The sequence below is a fragment of the Trachinotus anak genome, unplaced genomic scaffold (genome assembly GCF_046630095.1).
Source record: "Trachinotus anak isolate AG129_WGS33_773 ecotype Australia unplaced genomic scaffold, CSIRO_AGI_Tana_v1 ptg000004l, whole genome shotgun sequence".
Classification (NCBI taxonomy): Eukaryota; Metazoa; Chordata; class Actinopteri; order Carangiformes; family Carangidae; genus Trachinotus; species Trachinotus anak.
Genome location: NW_027273855.1, coordinates 17,179,584 through 17,203,009, shown reverse-complemented (window position 1 = coordinate 17,203,009; position 23,426 = coordinate 17,179,584). Strand labels below are relative to the sequence as shown.

The window sequence follows — 23,426 nt, the reverse complement described above, 5'->3', positions numbered from 1 at the left end:
AGGTGCCAAAATCAAGGGCAAAGTATCAGACAGGTGTGTGTGTGTGTGTGTGTGTGCAGAGGGTTGGTAGGTCAATACGGCTCAGCCCAGTGAAGTGTAACCTCATATCACCTCCTCTTGACTGACTAGCATATCTGCTGTGCAGAGTGGCTGCTAAACCTCAGAGGTATTCCCTTCTGAAAAGGTAATTAAGCGGTTAGGTACGGTACCCTGGAAGGTCGTTCCAAGCCAAATCCCACAGTAGATTAACACGGAATCACTGGACATTACTCATTTAACTCCAAAAGTGAGCATCTAAATTAGTCCATGTGGACTATATTGCTGTGTAGGCTTTTTGCAGAAGTTTGATCTTTGCATAACCTTGGCATCAACTTCAGAGCTGCATGTGTGTGTTCACCTCATCCCCTCATGAGGAAAGTGGTCCGGTCTAATCCACCTTCAGGCATCACAGAGAGAGCACCATGGTGTATTTCAGTGGCATGATATTGGCATCAACGCTCTCCCTATACCGAACACCTCTTATTCAACTTAAAGATAAAATTTCTATTTGCAGTGTAAATTTTATATGGAAGAGGAAAGAAAAAAAATCTGTCATTCTCATTCCTCTGTAATCTGCGAGAGGGTGAAACTTCATCATGCAGATTTCATGCCTCAGTAATGCACCTTAAACCTGGACTCCAAGTATAACACCAAACAGACCATTGCTGCCAGCTCCACCAACACATCGCCCAGTGATCCAGATTTGTCGGGGCTGTAGTATGTTGGGGGTAAAGCAAAGGGCTATTTACAACTCTTCTACTCCACCAGACCTGGTCTTAACCTCAGGAATGAGCCATGAAATTACTCTATTTTGAAAGAGCAGGGGAAGGAAAAAAAGAAGAATTTGGTTTCAGCTTTAAAAATAAATATAAAACCCAGGACCCCAGGGTTTTCTCCCATGATGCATTGCAGTCTATTATCCACTCTGACATGAGACATTGTCGCAGAGGCTGGGGCTGAGGTTTACCTTTCACAAACTATCAGTGTCATGGCAGTGTGCAGATAGGGAAATGGGAGTAAACAATGGACGTCCACAATGCAGGCTGATTGAAGATAACAACACACCAACTCTCATCAGGACACAGATGAGGGAAACGCCAACTGAAGTCTGTGTGTATATGTTTGTGTGTGTTGGCGAATGCATGCATGCTCATGCATACGTGAATGTGGCTCGCGATGCCGGCATGAGGGCTCGCATATATCCACACATCTGTGTAATCCCTGTCTGCTTTCGTTTAGGCTAGGGCATCTGAATAAAGCTGCAAAGAGTTTGTATGTGTGAGCCACGTGGATGGAAGGATTCAGTGGCTCGTCATGGCTCGTAACGCACAGTGTAGCCCAGAACACAGGTGGTGTTGGCTTTTCTTTCATGATTCTGATAGTCACTGGAGGAGCCCGACTGCACCCTGAGAGCACAGAGCAGAGAACAACAAAGACGGGTATGAGAAATGCGACGCCGACCTTGGCTTCCTCTCTTTGGGTAGCGCTGTGGAAAAAAAAACAAACAAACAAACAAACTGGAAGGTGCAGCACTGAGGACAGGATGACTTTTATTCTCATACTCTCCACCCTGGTCCCCACAGCACTTCCACAGGGACAGACAGAACTATTGATTATCCATCACCGTGTCAGAGAACATACAATTACAGATCACTTTAGATAAAACACGCACACATACACACAGAGACAGCCACGCACACAGTCCACCTAACTCTTCCACCCGAGACCACTGACTGTCACACTCACTCCTGCTCAAAGCAACTCACAGGAAAGGAGGGAAAGGAAGAATGACAGAGAAAAAGAGATAGAATACAGAGGTCTGACATGGTCATGCCCTCTTAAGAGGATGAAGGAATGAAGCCCGGGATAAATGTAGGAACAGAGAGATGGAGAAATAAGGAAGATGATGAGTCATAAAGGGGAGAGGAGCTGAAAAATGATGCTTCACTGTAGAACATTAATATTAATTGGATCAGGTAATGGAGAAGGAGAAAGAGAGAGTGCAATGAGGAGAAGAGTTTATGTGATTCTGTTATTTTCTCCCCTTCACAGCCAAGTCCCTCAAGATGATTCAGGACAGATTACATCTCAGTGATAATCGGTAATTCCGAGCGAATGCCAGAGGTGGAGGAGAGGGGCGAGTGGGACAAGGTGGAGTAATAGGATTTGAGGTTTTGATCAAGATTGATCAAACTAGGGAACAGAAAGATCAATGAGTGTAGGTGCACGAGCACTAGTAAGCGAGTTATCTAGTGTTCTGGGGGGTGGAGTATGCAGTTATGTGTTGTACGTATCCTTATTTTGATAAACCGGAGATACCGGCTAAAAAATGAAAAATGTAACGATAACCGCCGCAATGCTGAAATGAAACTGAAAATCTTTCTTTTGTTGTCCCTTTCACTTTCCATTACAGATGGAAAAGCTAAATCCAGCAGAATATCAGGCACCTGAAGAAGAATCAAAGACAGGGTTTGCTTGTAGTGATGAACCTACAGGTAATTATCACCTGAATGTGCAGCTCGCTTCAGCTTTAGTGGGGCTTTGCAGAGAGTTTCAGTTCACTGTTTAACTGTCTAGTCCAAAACTTTACTGTGTTGGTTCATAGCATTGTTTTTGGCTGCAGCAGGGAGCTTCTTTCAGCAAAAAAAATCTATAAAACTAAACTGCTTAATACTTGCTCAGCATACAGACTTGATTAGCTCCCAGCTGGTGAGCACTGTGGGCCAAACTGTAGGCTAGCTTAAGAGCCACAAACATGATGACTCCAAATAAATGATAATGTTGCTCCTTTGCTCGATGTATAAATAAGGCAACTAACTTTAACTGTTCACAAGTTGTATATCAAATTAAGGGACGACGATGTGTCATTGTATTCTTTATATTTGCTCCAAGTGGCCAAAAAATATAAATTATTGCAAGTTTAAGCATTTCTCTGCAGGCTATCATTATATATTCATCACTAAATAAATAAAGCAATCAAAGTTCAAGTTCAGAAAAAAAGCCTTGTCAGACATGTTTTATAACAGAAACCACTAAAATTCCTGTTAATCTGCTTTATCTAGACTGCATGGGTGTGGTTTGGCCAGAACTGATTGACAGTGACCTGGTAACACGAGCAAACAACTATACAATTGTCCTCATAATTTGAAACAATGCTAATGAATCCATAGAAATACAAGGCATCACCCATTTCAGGCTTCAAACCGGTAAGAAGAGCACAGACAGACCAGCACATACAAAAAATCATGCGAGACAGCAAACACAGTTCAGACTTTCTCCATATCAGAACCCATCACTCATAGTAAAGCACTGAATTGTTGGTTTTAGTTTTCAACACGTACTGAAACCAAAACATGTTTTGTATTTTTGAATTTATATATGGAGGACTGAGTAAATCAGTAAATAAAGGACTCAGTAGAATAAATAAATTAAAGCAATTAAATGCACCAAAAATAATCAAATTAAATAAATACAGGTATTATTTAAGTAATAATATGTGACATAAAGTGATATTTTATAAAGTGATATTATTAAATGATATGTTTTAATTTGCTTCTGCATTTATTTACGCTTTGTATTAATTTTCCTATTTATTTACATTCTCATTTAAATTTCTGTATTTTCTTACATTTCTTTATGCGCTTCTGCTTCATTATGCAAATGAGGGGCCTGTCATTCAGTGTGTCACGGGGTCAAATTTTTGCCAATTGGTTGATCAACATCAGAATGTATAGATCGGCTATACATGCCTCTCTCCATGGCTGGGCTCGCAACAGAAATTGGTACTGCCAGTCAGGAGATCGTTAGACAACTGAGGCACTTAGCTAATCTATCTGAAAACATGACTCAGTATATATACATATACATTGACTCTGAAAACTGTGCTCCTGTCCACATAGAGAAGAGCAACACAAGCTCCAGTTAGCTGTATTTGTATGATTCATTTATAGTATAATCATCACAGTGGATCTAGAAAAACAAAGGCATCAGTGTTTTTGTGCCAGGGCGCTTCAAGGGCGCACACTATCTGTGTTTATTTGCATGATCTTGTTTGTGAGATATTGAATTATTATTCGACAAGCCAGCCTAAGTGGCCAGGTAATCAGATGATCAATCTGTCCGCACACACCCACTACACCGCTATCACTATTATGAAAACCTTTAACAAATCCGTCCAAATTAGCGCGGTTGGGACTTCCAAATGGATGGAGGCATCAGATGGGAGAGAACACAAAATGAGGAAAATTACATTAAAAGGTCAAACAGGCAGAGCATAACTTCATGCATGTTTAAACCGTTTGAAATTCACATGGCAGTGGCATGTGCCTGTCCACAGACAGGCAGCATAAAGGTTAGGCTAAGTTGTAATGAGTCTGACGGGTTGAATGATTTAATACTGTGAGGTATTGCAAGAAGTCAAACTACTTTGCTGCTTTATTGTCTGCGTCACTGATTGAAAACATTACAGATTTAAAAAACAACTTAAGATCCCAGCGAGACTTTTATGCTTTGCCTTTCAGATTTACAATTTAGGATTTCTGAGGTTTCAGTCAAATAAAAGTGAGAGAAAGCTGGCACAATGATCCTCTGTGTTTGCTGAATTACAGTCATTTTCGCTGTCACATAAAAATAACACGTTATTCTTCAGCTTTCAAATCTCAGTGCATGCTGTGATCTAAAATGTCTTCACAGTTTGTCTGTCATGCAGACCGTCCTCCTCTGTAATGTGCTGGAAAGAATCCAAAATGATGTGGGGAATGAAGTGAGCAGAAGCACATAACTTCTCAGCTTAGGCAAGATTGGCTTTTTAAATATTTAGTGTTTGTTTACAGCTGTTCCCCTGACTGGCAAAATGTTCTGTCGGAGTGGATTAACGGATGTTTGGGTACAAAATATTAAAGCTCTGAAATACTCCATTTCCATCTAGCACAACAGCAGGAAGTTGATGATTTAGAGGGTTGCCACAAAAACAATGTCTGCATGCATTTCAATGTCAAAATATAATCTTTTGAATTCAAGTGCAATTTAAGCTGATCATTTGGAACCACAGGCTATAAGCCAGATGGTCCACCAATGAATCCCAAAGTGACTGAAGCAATCAGACAAATAGGTTTCATCATTATCATTTTTTTTTCTTTCTCTAAACCGAAGTTACACGAACAAAATGTGGCATGCTAACACCTTGAATTCACATCACAAATACCTTCAGTGATAGCCTGCAAGGCCGTCCGGCAGGGATCCACCACACTATGTCTGCTGAGCATAGAGAAACCAGGTCCTTATATTCTCACATTATAACTTTTTGTATTTGCCCACAAGCAGATGGCTGCTGTCTGCAGAGGTTAAACTTCCCAGAGTGAACTGTGTGGAGTCTGCGCACAGGTTGGTACTCACTCACCCATGCACACACAAGCCTACTGTGATGGGAATGGACTACAGTTCATTGTGATTGTCACATGTGGTCTGTGAATCGATGCGGTGCACTCACGCTGTGGCCTGGTGAGAGAATGCAATGTGGAGGGCTTCAGCACTCAATACTTTATTGAGTGTCCTCAGGCCATGACTCTCACACAAGTACCCTACTTTGTTTGTGCATGTATGTCGGTGCTCGTAAACCTCTGTGACATATTAGAGAAGAGATGTCTGAGCAATGTAGCGTGTCAAAAATAACAACCAGTCAATGGCACAAAACGTACATGTACGCGCACACACACACACACACACACACCAAACTTGCACAAACAAACACAAAGGTTATTGAGCACCGAGGGGTTTGCAAACAATGAAGTGAATAAATGACCGTCGTGAGAGTGAGTTGATAATCTGCTCTACACCATCCCTGCATCCACACAAAGAGACCAGGATGAGGGGATAAAAGAAGATAAAGAGGAATGAAAAGAGGAGGAAATAGGCTTATAGAATGGGTGGAGAGCTGGTGGGAAAAAAAAAAAAGATAAAAGTTAATGCTCCACAGAAGCTGAGAGGTAAACAGAGAGTGAGTGAAAGAGGGAAATGTGCCAATGAATTTGAAGTGGAGATAGACAGGGAGAGAATGAAAATTGCAGACAGGGAGCGAGTTTGTAGATTCATAAGCAGCATGAATGATTAGAAACAGCAACTCAGTGATGGCGGTGGCTGCGGTGGTACTACTTGTGTCAGCCAGTTGAAGAAAGAAAGAAAGAAAGAAAGAAAGAAAGAAAGAAAGAAAGAAAAAGAAAGAGCAGTCATAAACTAATTCTATTTCCTCCACACATTCTAAAGATTATTTCAACAGGCAACAAAAGACGTGAACCCGAATCTTTGCCAGCACTCTGTTGAAAGTGTGAGGATTTCTTCAGCAGCTGCAGCAGCAGCAGGTGTCTTCTGTTTGAGATTGAATGGTTTGTGTGCACAGTACAGTCAGCCATGTTCGGGACAAGCCCTTCAGGAGCTTCCTTGTTTTCAGTCTAACAGCGAGACAAATTAGCTCACATCTGGGGGCACTCACCCATTCTCCCTGTGCCTGCGCTCACTCCCCACAGTCCAACCTGTCTCTGTGGGTCTCAGCAGTATGCTGTGCTGATTGGGGGTCTCTCTCTCTCTCTCTCACTCTCTCTCTCTCTCTCTCTCTCAGCTTAATTGCCATGTTATCAGCTCCAGTCCTGCACTGCCCAGGACTTTCAGTCAGATGGACATGCCAATTACCTCTTACACACACACACACACACACACACACACTTGTTCTTGCTTGCTCACATGGTTTCCTTAGGCTGCACTGTCAGGTAACATAACAGACAGCAGTAGTTTGGGATCAAACAGAGAGGAGAATCAAAGCTCTTTTGTATCCCTTATGCACACATGCAGACAAACACACACACATCAATACACATAAAATCCCAGCAGGACCTCCTTGTCCAGGCCAGAAGATCTCAAGGGAACCTTTTTACTTCCCTTTCCGCCTTAATCTTTACCTCTGAACACATGTACACACACTCACTTTCATTCATCTCTCCTCTTCCTCTTGCCACACTCTTTACCCATTTACCTTTGCTTTCCCTTAAAGACACAGTTCACCCCTTTGGATGCACATTTACTTTTTTTTTCTTTTCCCAGACTTTGAAAGTTGACACTGGTCTCATGTCCGTGCATTCAATATGAATACGAAGGCATCAGGTGAGTCACTTAGCCCACGACAGAGACGGGAAGCAGGGGGAAATACACATCAAACGGGTTGCCAGCCACAGCTACAACAGCAAATCTCTTCACAAACAATCACTACAGCGATAGTGAATGTAATTAGGTGATTTTGAACCAACTTCCTTACCCACTTTCAGTAGCAGATACATCACAGCACCCTGTCAGTGTCAGGTTTTCAAACAGTATTAGCTCTCTACTGATCTCCTCCCCTTATGTTGACTTCTAATGACGCCAGATGTTTCATAGACAGCACAATGGGCAGAGGCTGCTCTGGGTTCCTCACAGAGACCCAACAATTCATCAACCTCAGTGTTTGTGTGCATGCATATCCTTGTGTGTATGTGTGCGTGTGTGTGTGTGTGTGTGTACTGGCTTGTTAACACTGACACTGCCACTTTTCATGGTGTGTGTCACAGCGATTTCAGTAATTCTGTTCCAACATAGCAGTGCCAAACCAGCTCTTATTCCCACTCTATTCCACTCCACTGAACCATTTCCTTATTATCACCCAGCTACTCAGACGTCACAGACACATACAGACAGACATACACACGCGCGCACACAAACTTATACACACTCCAATTATCCCACAGACACATCATGTTAACAATGGGGCATTAATAGCACATGCATGAGCAACCCCGCTGACTCGATTTTTCTCTTTCTATGTCACACACATACACACACATCCATGTCTGTGTCATTACATCTACTCATATTAATGTACTGGCTGATTGTGAGCCATTTTCACTTTGGATGAGAGAGGACAAGGGAAATGAGCTTTATTATCTAATGCTTAATTATTTCACTTTAAACCAAATTAGGTTCACCTCAAGCCCATCTGACCTGATATCCCTGACTATACTTTTCTCTGCTATCACCCATTATATAGGCCTCTAAACCAGTTTTAAAAGTTTCCTAATATCTGTCTCATCTCTGGTGATCCATTGTGAAAAGCTTTTATTCAGTCTATTCAAGTCTTTCTGCGAACTTAATATATAACTTGTGCCACTTTCTTTTTTCTTTTAAAGAAAAAAAATTTCTCAGTGCCACAGTCGGTGACTCAGCTCGCCCGTGTACACGTGTGCAAACGAGGGCACAAACTGTATGTATGTGGCTTGGGTTATGTGTGCAGAAGTATGTGTGTCTGTATGTGTGTGTGTTTGCTCCCGCCAAGACCCAAAGCCTGCAGAGCACCAGTGACCTGATATGTAGGGCGAGACTGAAATGCTGGGATGACAGCTTAGAGCCCGCCCCCACTAACTCTGACTGACAGCCCTGTAACCTTGGCTGTCTCCCGCGACAATAGTTTGGTCTTGCTTCCACTTTAACGTCTGTCATTCCTAGCTCAATATAACAACTATTTCTGGGCCAAATATTCCATAAAAAGCATCTCAGCAGGACTGGAGGACAAGACAAAACCAGATGAAGTGGAATGAAAAGGAATAACAGCTTTTAGGGCGATATACTGGGACTCCGACAAACTGATTGCTGTTTATTTCTGAAAGCATCTGTCAAGATCTGCAGAAGTCGTACAATGCCCCAGGTACTTGTACAGAGTGAAAAACTACATGTATCACTGCAGGATTTTACAGTCTTTTAGTCCTACGGCCCTTGTGACCAATGCAGCACTGAGGCTACCACATCCCACTGCCTCTGTCTGCGACTCTTATGGGACAAATCCCTCCTACAGATAAGGTACAACAGCCGCATGTCTCAATGGATTTCAACAAAATCAGGTCAAAAGACTGCAGCACTCAAAAGAGCATTATTGTACACAAATACTGCACAAAGTGACAGGCAGCTTTCCCACCATTTGACATAAAGGAAGCAAAATACCAAAGTAAAGGGTCAAAACAACCACACCAAAGAAAACTAGGGTAAAAAGAAAAACAATGATATTAAGAAATCTACGACCTGAAATCTTTATAGAACACGCTCAAGATTTCAAATCGAGAAAACACACACACACACATATATATATATATATATATATATATATTAAATATAATCTGTAGATGTTGCATAAGAGACTGACTGGCATCATAGTTGCAATCTCTTTGTGAGAATGAATCATTCAGTAGGAAGCGTCAGGAAGGGGCACATGAAGTAGTGGGTTAAATTTAGGCTAAAAAGGATCTCAGCCTCCAGGACATTTCTAAGCTGTAACATTAAGAAAATCTGAGTCAAAGTCAGAGTCAGTTCTTATTAATGGCTGAAAGGCTGAAAATCCGATTACATGTCGGTGCAAACACAAACATGTACATCACATTTAACTCCACGTCGTCTGAGCATGTTATAGATCTCTGCATGTATTTCCTGTGGCATGAGGCGTTTGTTGATAGCCATATGGCTTTTATATATCTAAGCCAGAGCTTCCCCTGGGTTCAGTGAGCGTGTGAGAGAAAAAGGGAAATGTTTGTGAAAATCTCACATGTTCAATGAGCATGCAAAGGACTGTGGGATTGACGTGTCTCGAGAGGGGCTTTTTTTTTAAATTATTTTTTTTAATGTAACTCCAGAGAGGTACCATAGGGAGATGATAAGAGACAGGAATGTTTCAAACAAACAAGATGATGAGATGGAGGTGCGGTTGAGAGGAACACATGCAAAACAGACGACAAATGCAGCGACTATGTGAGAAAATGCTGAAAAGTAGGAAGAATATTAGTTCCAGAAGTTGGAGAGAGTCACAGAGACTTGAGCTGCATTGAAACAACTCTTTACTCCCCACCTCAGCTGTGGAGTTGACACGCTGATACTTGGCCGCCTATTGACATGGTAAATTGAGGGCCCATTCAGGCAGCACTGTGACAGCCAGAGAAGGCCATAGACTGTGTATATTCACAGCACCCTATTACAAGACACATCAGGGGACAGAGCAAGGGGAGAGAGAGAGAGGAAAGACAGTGGAATATGGGTGTATAGAAGTAGGAGCGCAACAGAAGGTGAGCCGTATGGCGGTAGGACAATTTTAAAAAGTGTGAAATATAGGCTGGAGCAGCAAGAGGAGGAGCAGAGAGAACGGGAGCAGCTAAAAGGCTGATAAGAGGGGAGGACAGAAAGCAAAATTGATTTCTATTTTTGGAAGAGGTATGACCGATGGGTGGAATGAGTTTAAAACATGTTCACTTTCAAAGTCACACACACACACACTTGGATAGTTTTTTATTATGCATGTAAACTATCTGGCATGCAGATCAAACCTGCCACAGATCATGCTACTAGATTGCGAGTGGCAGTGTAATTGCTTTTCGAGTGGATGAACGTGACTTGTGGTTCTGAGTGTGCAAGGATGAATGCCTTGTTAGGGTGTAGCTGCAGCCATTAGCCATTTGGTTTAATGGGTAATCTGCACCACAGACTCCACTGACCCCCGGCACTCAGAAGGAGGAGCAGACCAACTTATTAACAAAGAGTGAAAAGCTCCAAGCTTACCCTTTCGCACAAGGCCACACTTAATTAGACTGTTTGTTTAGCAGGCTCTAATGGGAAGGATAGAGAGTGGGGGAAGAGGCTGGCTGCTCTCCTTGAAGCTACCGACTGAAAGACATCTGGCCAAGGATGAGACGGAGGACACAAGACATTAGTGGAACATGGCCTCATCACATTTGCTGCTATCTCATTTTCTCAGGACAGATGGTAATGATGGGGAGCAACAATGGACAGTATTCATAAATGGTGAATTGAGTCATTACAATTCCACTAACATAATTATAGTCTGGAATAAAAGTACACAAATGCTTCATGTGAAAGGCCCAAACACATTGATTACATTGATTAAGTATGTGTGGGAAGAAAAAGAGAGCAAGAGAGAGAGACAGAGATTGAGTTTATGAGTATTAAGTCAGTAAGTAACAACAGCGTGGTACATGAGGGATACAACCCCTGTATGAAATTATAGCTAATTAGTGCAATCCTTCAGAAAAATTACATCTCTCTTCTTCATCCAGCCCTACAACCTTTCAGCCCCTCTCCCTTGATCCCTCTCCCTGTGCAGAGGGCTAATTAAAGGATAGAAATTGGATATGGGCCTATGCGCACTCTAATTCAGGGAGAGAAAGGAGGAAGGAAAGAGGCAGAAGGGGGAGAAGTCGAACCCGGGACAAGGGCACTGGCTCAGAACTGGATCAGGCCTTGTCATTTCTGGAGGTATTAACAGCATGGCAAGGTTAGCAGTGCAGGCAGACTGCATGAAACAGTTGAAGTGTGACGCCTCAGAACAGAATCCAAAGTCCACCACACTCTGCTCCTTTTTAATCCACTGCCGAATTATACTGAAGCTGGCCTCTCTTCTCTTACCACTTCATCAATCTCTGAAAGGGACTGCAGGACCAGAGTGTAAATGTTTATCTACTAAATCACCCTCTGTCCATCTCAGTGCAACACAAGGGGTCAAAGGTCAAAGCAGTTGGTGGTTGGTCTGAGAGGACCACTTGACAAATCCATTAGATCGATAACTCATTGAAAATATTCTCCTCCATCAACACCAGCTCTCTAATGGATGTCTGAGTTTGAGTAAAATTGATTAGTGAATTACTGTTATAGTGAGCAGTCGAAGTGCCTTCATCCTGAGATACAGTGTAACAGTGTATCTCAGGTTCCTTTCAGGATAATTCTTATTAAATGCAACTTAATTCCATTGTTTTGTCCATCTTCCCTGTATAATGTCGTTCCAACTTTCAAATTCAATAAAGTTTTCAGGTGCACTCGCTTTCGGTGTTACCTCCAAGTAAAGTGGTTTAGATAACCTAGCTAACAAACTCGTGTTTCCTTGTACTAGGTTATCATAACTCGTAGGAATGATGGACAAAACTCTGAAAATAAGCCAGTTGTAAGAATTCAGATACCGTACCCGATACAATATACAAACACATCCCTCTCTGTCTCCTCTCTCCCTCTGTCCACTTTGTTTTTATTGCTCTCTCTGCGAGTCTCAAATCCTCAGGCTCAGGCCAGGTGCAGCTGCAGAGCTGCGGTGGATCAGAGAGTTGATAATGGATGACAGGTGTGTGTGCTTGTGTGTGTGTGTGCATGTGTGTGTTCAAGAGGATTCTCCATGCATTATACTGAGTGGCACACTCCCTGCTGTGGGGAAGCATGGGATAATGACGGACAGGGGAAAGTGGTTAACAGCTTTCATGCTCTCTAACACACACACACACACACACACACACATTGCTGTATAACCCCCACCATGCCACTGTAACCGAGAGGTTTAACACACTATTAGCATATTACTTTACTACAGAGGCCAGAGACACATTTGGCTCCAACACCAAATGGACGCTGTCTCCAGCAGGCGACGCCAGAAAAACAACAAAGGGTGTATTTGTCTGTGTAAAGCTAACGCTCCCCCATCATCCCACCCACTGAGGTGCTGGCTCCCCTTCTGTTTCATCTGCATGTTCACACACACAAACGTAAACACACACATGGACCAAAACACATGCACACACTCACATGCACACATGCACAGAATCCTGTGTCAGAGCTGGAGCGACCCACTGGAAAGGGGCAATTATTTCACAGCTGACTGAGCACACGACTATGTGCCCTGATCAGAAGGAAGGTGTGCGTTTGTGTTTGCTGCGGAGGTTTTGAGGAAAGGGTTAACAATAACGGCTCCTTGGCTTAACACAACAAAATAGATCACTCAGTATGACAAGATAGACAGCTGTGCATTTTGGCAATGATGAAGTGATAGTTGCTTATTTGATTGCAAGAAATCCATCATACACTCTCCTCTCTACCGCCAGTAAGACTTTTCTCAGAAAAGGCATCTGTGTTTTTGTATTGCTGGCATTTCAGTGTCCTTTAAGGAAGAAATTCCTATTAAATCTTCTTTTATTGAGAGATGTCTACTGTATACACATTTCTCCACATCCGTTAGCCTCCTTCCTACTCACATGTCCATCATGTAGGCAGCCAATAGACACCCCTCCCTCTCACCCTCCCTCTACAGTGGAAAGTCTATCGACATGCTCAGAGAGAGATGGGGGTTGAGATAAATAACTAGGTTGTTTTTTGGATGGAGATCCAGCTGTGTGCTCGTCTCTATGTGGGCCTGTCAAGTTGATGGTGAGCACAGCAGCTCCCTTTCTGCTTTGTGTGTGCATACATCTAGCAGTGTATGGATGGCTGGAGGCCAACATGGCATCCTCTTGGAGTGGAAGCACATGCAAGCACACACTCACAAACTGGTAGCCCCCGTGCTTATCCCTGATGTAAATAGGGGGTAAACCATTCTGCCCTCTCAAGCTTCCTCCTCAGAAAAAAAAAATTCCTGCTCCTGGATGTTGCGTGCCAGACAACACAATGGCCCAGTGGCATCATTTGTATGACTGCTTATCTCAGATATGACAATACAGCCAGATGTGCTGGCCAATTTTTGCAAAGATCTGATGAATTCCACCCACTTTGACTAGCCAAATATGTAGGACGACATAATTATGTAGCGTGAGTTGCTGTGCAGCACACAGCGAGGAGGAAAATGTAATTCTCTCTGCAATTTACATGAAGATGAGACAAAAATGTCTATTATACCATTTAAAATGCAGATCACCCTTTGGAACTGATAGTGTCACTGACCCGTGGCTGATGGCCCACCTAACAATGAAACCTCCTGACAAATGGAAATCGATAGAAACATTACCAATCAACTCAGCTATTATCCTGTACATGCCCCACCTAAAACAGTCACGATTAATAACCCAGAGTCTGTGAGGTGCCGCATTAAACGACGGAGTAGTTTGATTTTGCTGCCCCTCCATTTTAAGGATGCAGTGAAGGATTTGTGTGTCTGTTTTTCATCACAGATTTGACTTTCTTTTAATTATCATATCCCCACCAACAGTTATCAGTCATCCATTTCTGTGTAACAGTGTGAAACATTTCAAGATCTTCTCAAATAAATAAGAGTGATAGTAAATCTTCTAAAAGGGGTTAGGGATCCCTGGTCATCACCACAGGTTGTAAGTCAAGCCCTGTGTGTGTCTTCAAACTTGTCCACAGTCTTTTGGACCAACACTCATTGCAGTTGAAGTGGTACAGCACACTGTCAGGGTGGTGTCAACGCCCCAGGGCACTGAGTAAATTAATGATGCTTAAGTAAACTATGGATTAATTATAGATAGCCCCATGTGTCACTCGGCATATATGCATATCTGGCTGCGTGTCCTGTACCTGCAGCCATGCTAATGAAGAGCTAACCTGCTGCAGCAGACAGGGGACAGATGGGAGACACAGTTGTCGTTACACTGATGCTCTCACACACATTATTGCCCTTGAGCAGAGAGAGGCTCTGATTAGACTTCACTTAAGTTAGTTAGCCTGGAGCAAACACCAGCCAGCCAAGTACAGGAAAGAGAAAGGGGCAGGACAACAACAGTACAAACAATCCAAAACCACTGAAGAGCTTTTCATGCACAGTATAATAATGCCTAATCGGTTTTGTCCCCTGAAGCTTGGGAAGCGGGGAAGGCATTTAAGAAGCCTAAAAAAAAACAACCAGACATTAAGTTTAAAGCCAAGGATTCATAAAAGCGGTGATGTTTGATCAAGTTTGACGTTTTATGCACTGAGTTTTCTGTGAAATCCACATTACCCTGACAATAGTTTGAATTTTTGAATTATTATTTTTCTGACATTGAAAATAATTGTCAGTTGCAGCCCTAATCCAAACACACAAATAAGAAAAACATATTTTCCTAGTATGCACTACAAAAAGGGATACTCCTCCTTTGATAGCAAATTTGTATTTATGTACGATTAATTCAGTGTTTTGGTTATGGTTTTGTTTAATTTATCGTTTCTGTTGTGCATACATATCAGAAGAACATGATAGCCTTCTTATTTTTGTACAAAAGAGCATTTTAAGAATGAAGAACAAAGAATGCTGCCTCACTGTTGTATTCCTGAGCTGAACACTGCCTCTAATCTATCCAGGTGAGTCAGGTGCTGGCCCACAAATAAAGACCATAAATGTAGAAATAGAGCATGGGAAACACTGAACATGCAATGTGCTGTAGTTCTATTGTCAGTAAACCACTTAACTACAATAAATATCAAAACATTCCAAAACATGGCAGCAATGAAAGACTTCAGCTCTGCTTGACTGCATGGATCAGTCAAATGATAAGTTTCACTGTGTTTTTATGTCAAATTCAAGTTAACCTCACAGAAAAGAAGAGCATGAAGACTTCACTGACAGCATTTGAAATCCTTTCGGGCACTACTTTGAAGATTTACTTTGTTGAAGAAAATGTAGGTTATTCCAAAATCAAAGAAATTATTAATATAGTAGATGTAGCTGCAGCTTACAGCATAAAAGCTTCTGATGAACACATAACTCCGTCTTGTAATTATAACATTCAGTTATAATTCAGCACATGCCCGTATGGAAATATTGTATGAAAAATATTTCTAAGAAGATTTTAAAAGAAATCACAAAGTAGTGCGAAGTGATTACTGAACATGAAGTCTCTGTATGAATACTGTGGGGCTTGTTAGGAAGCCCAGTGAAAGGAACAGTAAGCGCTCTTACCGTCCACAGCCATAGTCGGTCTCAGCGTGTATCTCTCCGTGGTGTCAACAGGACTCTCCCATTCTTTTGCCAGACGGATGAAAATGTACTGAGTGTGGGGGATAAAGAGCGCCTCTTGCCCTCTCTAACCTACACTATGTCAGCATGAAGGCAGCTCTTATACACTGAGAGAAAAGAAACGTGGATCACACTCTTCCTCTCTGTCGGTTCACGGCCATTTGTTGTCCGGGACGCCGGGACCAGTCCGATATGAAGCGGCTCCTTTTGAATCTCCGCCCCACTCTCCGTACCTGACCGCCGGGAGACAAAAGGTCATTACGCCCCTACACCAGCTGTTACTGGATACAGACTAGATGCTGCTGTCGCTCTCGCTCTCTCTCGCTCTCTCTCTCTCTCTCTCATGCACAAACACACACACACACACACACACACACACACACACACACACTCACTCACACGCCCCATTTTATCATTATGGCAACCATAGACTACATTAGAGGCTACATTAGAGGCTTAGAAAAGTGTCAGATTTTGATGAAGGATACCTCCCAATATGATTCATTTGATGAAGTGACACCAAAACTGACAAAATGCCACCACCATTGGTGAATATGTTGTTTATCACTGCAGTCACTGTGAGTTAAAACTATGGCCAGTGATAAAACGGAACCACACAAAGAACACAAGGAAACTTTCACATGGGTATCAGTATATCAGTAAATGTGTCTTCCCTTTCTGTCCACATTTTCCACTTTTAAAACCAAACCAGAGTATTTTTGGTTGTGCTTAAAAGGAAATCACAGCATTTGTGGACCCGGGTGTAATTTTTATAGCCTATTATTATATTGTAGCCTACTATTTTGTCTTTTATGACTGTTTGTCATGATAAAATCTTACCACCTCCATTGTACTGCAGTAAGAGCAACGTGATTAAGGGCACAAGCCTACCAGATTTCCACTTACATTTGTCAGAAATCTTATTAAACACCTTTTGTCTTTGAGCAAAAGTAAATGGAGGGAATCTATAAGGGCTGTAGTGTATGTACCTTGTCTTTTTATTTTTGCATTATGCAAACTTGCAGCCACAAACCAATGCCTTGTGTTCAATACTTCCTCTATATGCAAACAAGCTAAATCAAAAGTGAGCCTCCATCTCAGGCTAAAATAAACAAACCTGCATGCAGCAGGAAAGTCAGCCTCAGAAAGTCAGCAAGTTGACAATATGGATCAGCTATGCTACACTGCTTTCTCTATTTCCTCAAACACAAATGTTTAAGATGATTTCTGTTATGTATTTATTTGAAAGCTGTAGGTGGCTTGCACTTGACTCAAAAAGTTTCCAAATTCTCTACAGTGGAGGTGGTGAGTAGGCTAAAATATTATTATGTTTTGTGACAGTAAGCTAAGGTCCAGGCTGTCACATACTGAAATGTAGTATTGCACTTCCATAAAGATGGGGGATGAATAAAAATGATCATTTTAAAAGAAGAGTGGTCAAAAGTGAAGCAGCAGAAGCTGAGATATTCTAACTGACTAATATTGTTATTGCCTCATTTGTCAAACTCTGCGTCGTCAGTTTGTAACATATGCGTTTAGAGTTTTTATAAGCTTTATGGGCCTAATAGTTTGAAGTCTCAAGCCCAACCTGAGATAACCCTGATGACATCATCACAGTTACTCAGACTAGAAAGTTCCCTCCAGAACTACAGAAGACATTATATCTCTTTTTTTACATACTCTTCAAGAAAAATATACTGACCTTATTGTGTAAAAACTGTGAATTTCCTCTTTAAGGTGAGGAGCTTCACACTAGAAAAGCTGAGAGCATGTGTGGGCTACCATCTCTGCAAACACACAGAAACAGACACGAGGGGGAGATCCACTGGATGCTTGCAGAAAAGCCTAAAAACAGCTGCTCCCTGGTAGACACCCACGTCAGCTACTATTTGCCCATTAAACAGTCGAGCTTTTGCTTCAAAGCAGAGAATTTGGGAGCAGGTTGTGAACACATCTTTGTCAATGTATTCTCACGACATACCCGGCTAATTGATTCTGCTGGCATTCAGATGCATGCAGCCTGCTCAGCGCTGGTGCTATTTTTTATTAATTTTTTTTTATAGAACAGTGAAGAGATACGTCCCCGAAAGACTTCAAGACAGTCCATCAGTCTGTGTTGGAAGATGAGGGCCGTCCCAGAAGCCCAGGCACTGGATTATCAAAGTGTGAACAACACGGAACAAAGGACTAGCTGGTCCATCAGGGCTTCACCAGAACACATACTGACTGGGACTAAAAGCACTACTCACTCACCCACACATCCAATACACACTCAGATTTATACATGATGTTGCACTCATTGTCTTTCCCATGCACATAGGCCCATACACACATATGCAGAGACAGTCATTTGCACACATTCATTCGTAATCTCAGAGACAGAGCTTAATTTAGAAGTGTGCTCCTGTGTGTCCCTGTGAAAAACTAAGCAGTCAAAGCATGTACTGTCTTTAATTCAGAGGATGGTCAGTGCCGTGAATAATGAATAGACTGGAACCTGCAGAGATCACGGGGTAAGACTTGCTGAGCACCGACCCATAGGGTGTCAGTAGGCAGAAACACAGCAGCTAGAACATGAGCAACCGTTGTGGAAAGAAATGTTTGTCCAGTGTTTTGTGGCACAGTGAACACGAGGAATAGGAGTTTAGGGGAATAGAAAATGTCATTGGTTGTATTCATTCTAGATATTCATTCCTTATTCTGTAGTTAGGAGCTTCCACTGAGAGTTTGGTAAAAGCATCTTTTCTGGGTGATAAGCAGTTGTGCAGGGGGCAGTGATGGGGGAATCAGAGAGAGTTGGTTTCTCCATAGAGCCTATGCATTACATCATGTCACTAACAGATGATGCTATTAAACTTTTATCATCTATGTTATACCATCACATATGGCCTGTCCTGCTCGAGCCAAGAGACCTTTGTCATTTTGCTGTGACAGTGCAACACACATGCACGCATAGATACACAGACATTTTAGAAAACATCTGTAACAAAAAAGAGTATGTGTTTGTACTGCAAACAGCCAGATTGTGACTGATACCATGAAGAAAAGCACATCTTGAGCTTGTCTTAGAGCTCTCTTCAAAGAGAGAAAGAGAGAGAGAGAGCGCTTTCTCAAGGGACATAGAGAAGCTATTGATACTGGAGTGTGGCATCAGCCTTGCCAAAGCCGGTGTCATGGTGAATGGCGGTCTCTGAGTTGGCAGTGAGAAATAATGGTGCCAAATAGAACAGAAAAATGGGAAGAGAAGACCAGACCAACCTTGGGTGCATCTAAATGCTTAGAAACAGAAAAGATTCAAAGAGGTTGGATTTCAATAGAACATAAGAGTTCTCTTCTGCCTGTACTTAATCTGATCTGAAAGGGAGGGCTCTTTCAGGTGAAAGTGAAGGCAATCTAATGAATTCCCACAGGAAGCTATTTACTCCACTGAGATGAGTGCTGATGATAGAGAGGAATCCACTTTATAGTGTTAAGTTCTGGCCCTGAGCTGTTTTCCTAATCAGAGACCTGAAGGATTTTTTTGTAATTCTAAGTGCATATTGTAGAGAGCCTTCCTTTGAAAGCTGTGTCCCCTCTCTGGATGTATTCAGCATGTGGAGCAAAAGATGACAGAACCTATTTGAGAGATATATTCTCTTTGCCACTCCTTGATCATCACCTCTTGCCTCCTGCTCAGCAAACTACATATGTATGTATGTGTGTGTGTGTGTGTGTGTGTGTGTGTGTGTGTCTGTCTGTCTGTCTGTCTGTGTAATGTATTTTTGCCCCTGTATGTGTGTGCATGTGTATACATGCACTTATGTGCAGGGAGGGAGGAATGGGGAGTGATTCTCATTCCACTCACTCTCTGACAGTGACCTCACTCTTATGCAAATGACCACATTATAATAGACAGAGTCTGAGGATGACCTGCGCAAACACAAACCCTCTCTCTCTCTCCACACACACACACACACACACGTACACACAGACACACACACACACACACACACATATACACCAATTTTACATTTGTTGCTATTGGGGATATTACATAGACTTGCATTAATTTCCTGGAGACCCTAACCATAACTTTAACTTTAACCTTAACCTTAACCTTAGCTTTTTCCCAGCTGAAGACATGGCTTTTGTTCCTAAACAAGCCATCCCCAGGTAACAGGTCTTGACGTTTGTCCCCAAAAGTAACCTTGCCTTGTGTGCATGTGTGTCACAGAGCAGGCGAGTGAGAGAGTCCTTAATATGTTTCACAGGCACCTTGTCATAAGAGTAAAAGCAGGGCATTTTCCTGGCACGGTTTGGGTCCAATTGCCTCTTCAGAGAGAAGGGTCACTGCAAATCAATACAAATGTATTGTGAATGATCGCCTTTGTCTTATGATGAAACATTTCAGTCCTGATGAGTGATCTCTTTCAGGATGGTTTGATGAGGATGAAAATGATGAGTGAATCATAAGCTATGGCCTTTGAAGTCACCCACTGAACAGCTGTGGGAGATTTGGGACGATCACACTCCATCACCATCACCCAACGAGGGAATATATCCTCCAGTAGAGTTGAAGAGACTTGTATAATCTATGTCAAGGAGCATTAAGAATCCTCACCTTACTATGATCATTTATATTGGTTATTCCTTTACTGTAGCTTACTGTAATTTTAACCCATCAATATCCGTTTGGATGTCCTCTAGTTGTAAGATGGGCTGGATGCACAAATTTAGGTTTTTGAGCCAAACAGTGAAAACTTCTTTCCACACTGATTGAGAAAAACAAGTTCACAGTTCAGTAAAGTGGCAATACTGATTTTTATATTCATCAGCACCTTACTGCGTTGCTTATAGTACTGGCCAAACCTAAAAGTAAACACTGTAAAAACCACATCCAATGAAATTAGCAACCCCAGAAGTGTTCAGGGTTTGAACTGTGTTTCAAGCCCAGCATTTTTGTGTAGAGCATGTTCTCCTCGTGCCTGCGTGGGTTTCCTCCAGGTGCTCTGGCTTCCTCCCACAGTCCAAAGACCAGCAGTTTAGGTTTATTGGAGACTCCAAATTGCCTATAGGTGTGAATGTGAGTGTGACTGTCTCTATATGTCAGCCCTGTGATAGACTGGCAACCTGCGCATGGAGTACTCTGCCTTTCACATAATGTCACCTGGAATTGGCTGCAGCCCCCCATGGCCCTCAAAGGATAAATGGTATTACTAATAGATCATTTCATTACATCATATCATTTCAGTATATTTGAACATATATTGGAAGAGCAACTTTCTAAAAAAAAAAGCAACCAAATAGTTTCCATTTATGTAGCACAGCTAATTCCTCAGCCTCTTTCAACATAAAATATACGCTTAAGAACTTAGTATATTTAAAGAAAATATACCCAGATAAACTATGTTTAACTGGAACATAACTTTGTTTTCATTGTTTTCACTGTTTCCACAGCCACAGAGGCATTAAAAATGATCACACCTTAGTATTATTGCATTATGATTTATCTTCCTCATGGTCTGTTATTATCTTCACAAGGGAGCAATTCTCTGAATTCAGAGAACTGAAAATGTCAACAAATATCAAAAAATACATTGTGCCCTAAGGCAGATTTTCTGACATAAAATGGCAGATAAAGAGGACAGTGATATTCATGTCATCTTTGTATATACAAAGACCTCTTTGTGTTGGGTCCTCAGGGATGATTCTGATAATAATAAATATTCCAAGTTCAAGCTTCATACCTCTGAGTAAGGCAGGATGCTCAGTCTCCCTCTCTCTCTGTCACACCCTCCCTGCTTCTATTTGAAACCCACTCATCTTTTCTCTCTTGTCCTGTCTCTTCCACTCCATGTATCTGTGTTTTGCTATCCATACCTGTCAAAACTCTGGGAGTTTAGCTCTCCTCTCTTCTCCTCTCCTCTCCTCTTGTCTTCTCCTCTCCTCTCTGTAAAGACAGGGTCAGAGTAAACTGAGTGCATCGAGGTGTCAGCCATTGTGTCAAAATAATGCTGCCAAATACCAGTCTCAGTCAAACAACAGGTCAGGATAACAGCTTCAGTCAATAATCTCATTTATCTGCTCAGCCGTCAGGGAAACAAATCAGCTCCACACTAGATCATGTTAGCTGTCAGACTTTTAATGTGAAAAATATGAAAACCTTTTACTAAACCAGCGTGAGTGTCATTCACTTGCTCCCATTTCTTCTCCCACACTGAGTGAATCCTTACAAGGAGAAATGTAACACGGCAGCGGGGGGATGTTGTGACATCAAGTGAAATGTAAAGCACATAGCTATAGCTATAGCTATAGCTATAGCTAGAGAACACATCAGCTATTCCTCCTCACTCTGAGTTTAGAGTTGTGCTTCCGTAATTCTCTCCCACAGACTCAAGGTGACCTTAGAGCTGCTCAAGGAGATGAGTGGAAGGGTTCTTTTTCTTTACATGGCAATTAGTCTAATGAAGCATTTCCAATGTGATTGACCCATAATGCACATATGTCACATTTGTCAGTGCATTAGTATTCAGAACACTATATCTGCCATCTTTTTCTCCTTTTTACAATGTCTCCGATGCTACCCTAGACTAATTACCAGACTGTCCTTATTCAAAGCTTTGTTGTCACACTAAGCTCAGTGGATCAATGAAATTCAATTTGAGCATCTGTTGCCCAAAAAGACTCTAGCCACTCCTTAAGGAAGGCCCTAATAGCAATTTACTGTTGTCCTTTCACAAGGACATTTTTCTTTGTTTCAGAATGATACACAATCAGTAATCAGTGCTAAATAAATCATTAGTCCTCCCAGGACTTTCTTATATGTATGAAGTCAGGCTTTGTGCACACAGACCGCTTTCAGCTAAGAGACAGTAATTGAGTTTAGCGTGAGTGTGTAATAGTGAAAAATGATGATGTCTGTGTCCTATTTTGCGTTTTTTTTTTCTTTCTTCCTCTTCTTCGCCCACATTGTATTGTTGAAAGTAATGAGCTAAAATTAACTCACAATGCAGCTCAGGCAGTGTGAATGATGTGTCTGTGTTTCTTTGTGTGTGTAGGTGTGTGTTTGTAGGTGATGCATGAAAGTATATCAATAAACCTGTTATCTCGACATATCATCCTCCTGTGCCTCTTTCTTGCAAACTGCAGCTTTCTCTCAATCAGACAACCAAAAATGGGACATAAGTTTGACCTTTTAATTCTTGGTATCTTTCTATAGACCTCTTCCGCTGCATCCATGCAGCTCCAGCTAGATTTTATATATTTATTATCACATTATGGACATCTGCTAGGACAGTGGTTCTCCCCTCCATCCCCTGTAATATGCTCTGAATAAACAGATTAAATGGAGTCATGCATCCATGCAAACTAGCACACACATGAATGGATAAACATGCAGAAACATGCAGATTACTGTACACTTGCACAGAAATAGACACACTCACACACTGTAATTTGGCCTGTTTATAACACATTTCAATTCACCAGTCATACATTTTCTCACTCATCAATTTATCACCATCTAACAAAAATAAAAGTATTAGTCACAAAATGAGGGCTATTGTTTTGTGAACCTCCCACACCCAAAATGCAATCCTATCCAAATGAAGTGATTAGTCTTTGTTATGAA

The 23,426-nt window shown here is 41.8% G+C and overlaps 1 protein-coding gene across 2 annotated transcripts in view; it reads right to left on the bottom strand.

The window, feature by feature from the left end:
• samd10b (sterile alpha motif domain containing 10b) overlaps window positions 1–16,147 on the bottom strand; it is a 48,539-nt gene extending 32,392 nt beyond the window's left edge. The window contains exon 1 of one of the 2 annotated variants that reach the window (XM_071476464.1): window positions 15,761–16,147. In XM_071476464.1, the coding sequence (XP_071332565.1) occupies window positions 15,761–15,773 (13 nt within the window). In that variant the 5' untranslated portion in view covers window positions 15,774–16,147. Of the gene's footprint in view, window positions 1–5,242; window positions 5,405–15,760 lie in introns of those variants that run through there. The other variant, XM_071476463.1, reaches the window with a different exon arrangement.
• Window positions 16,148–23,426: the final 7,279 nt, after the last annotated feature.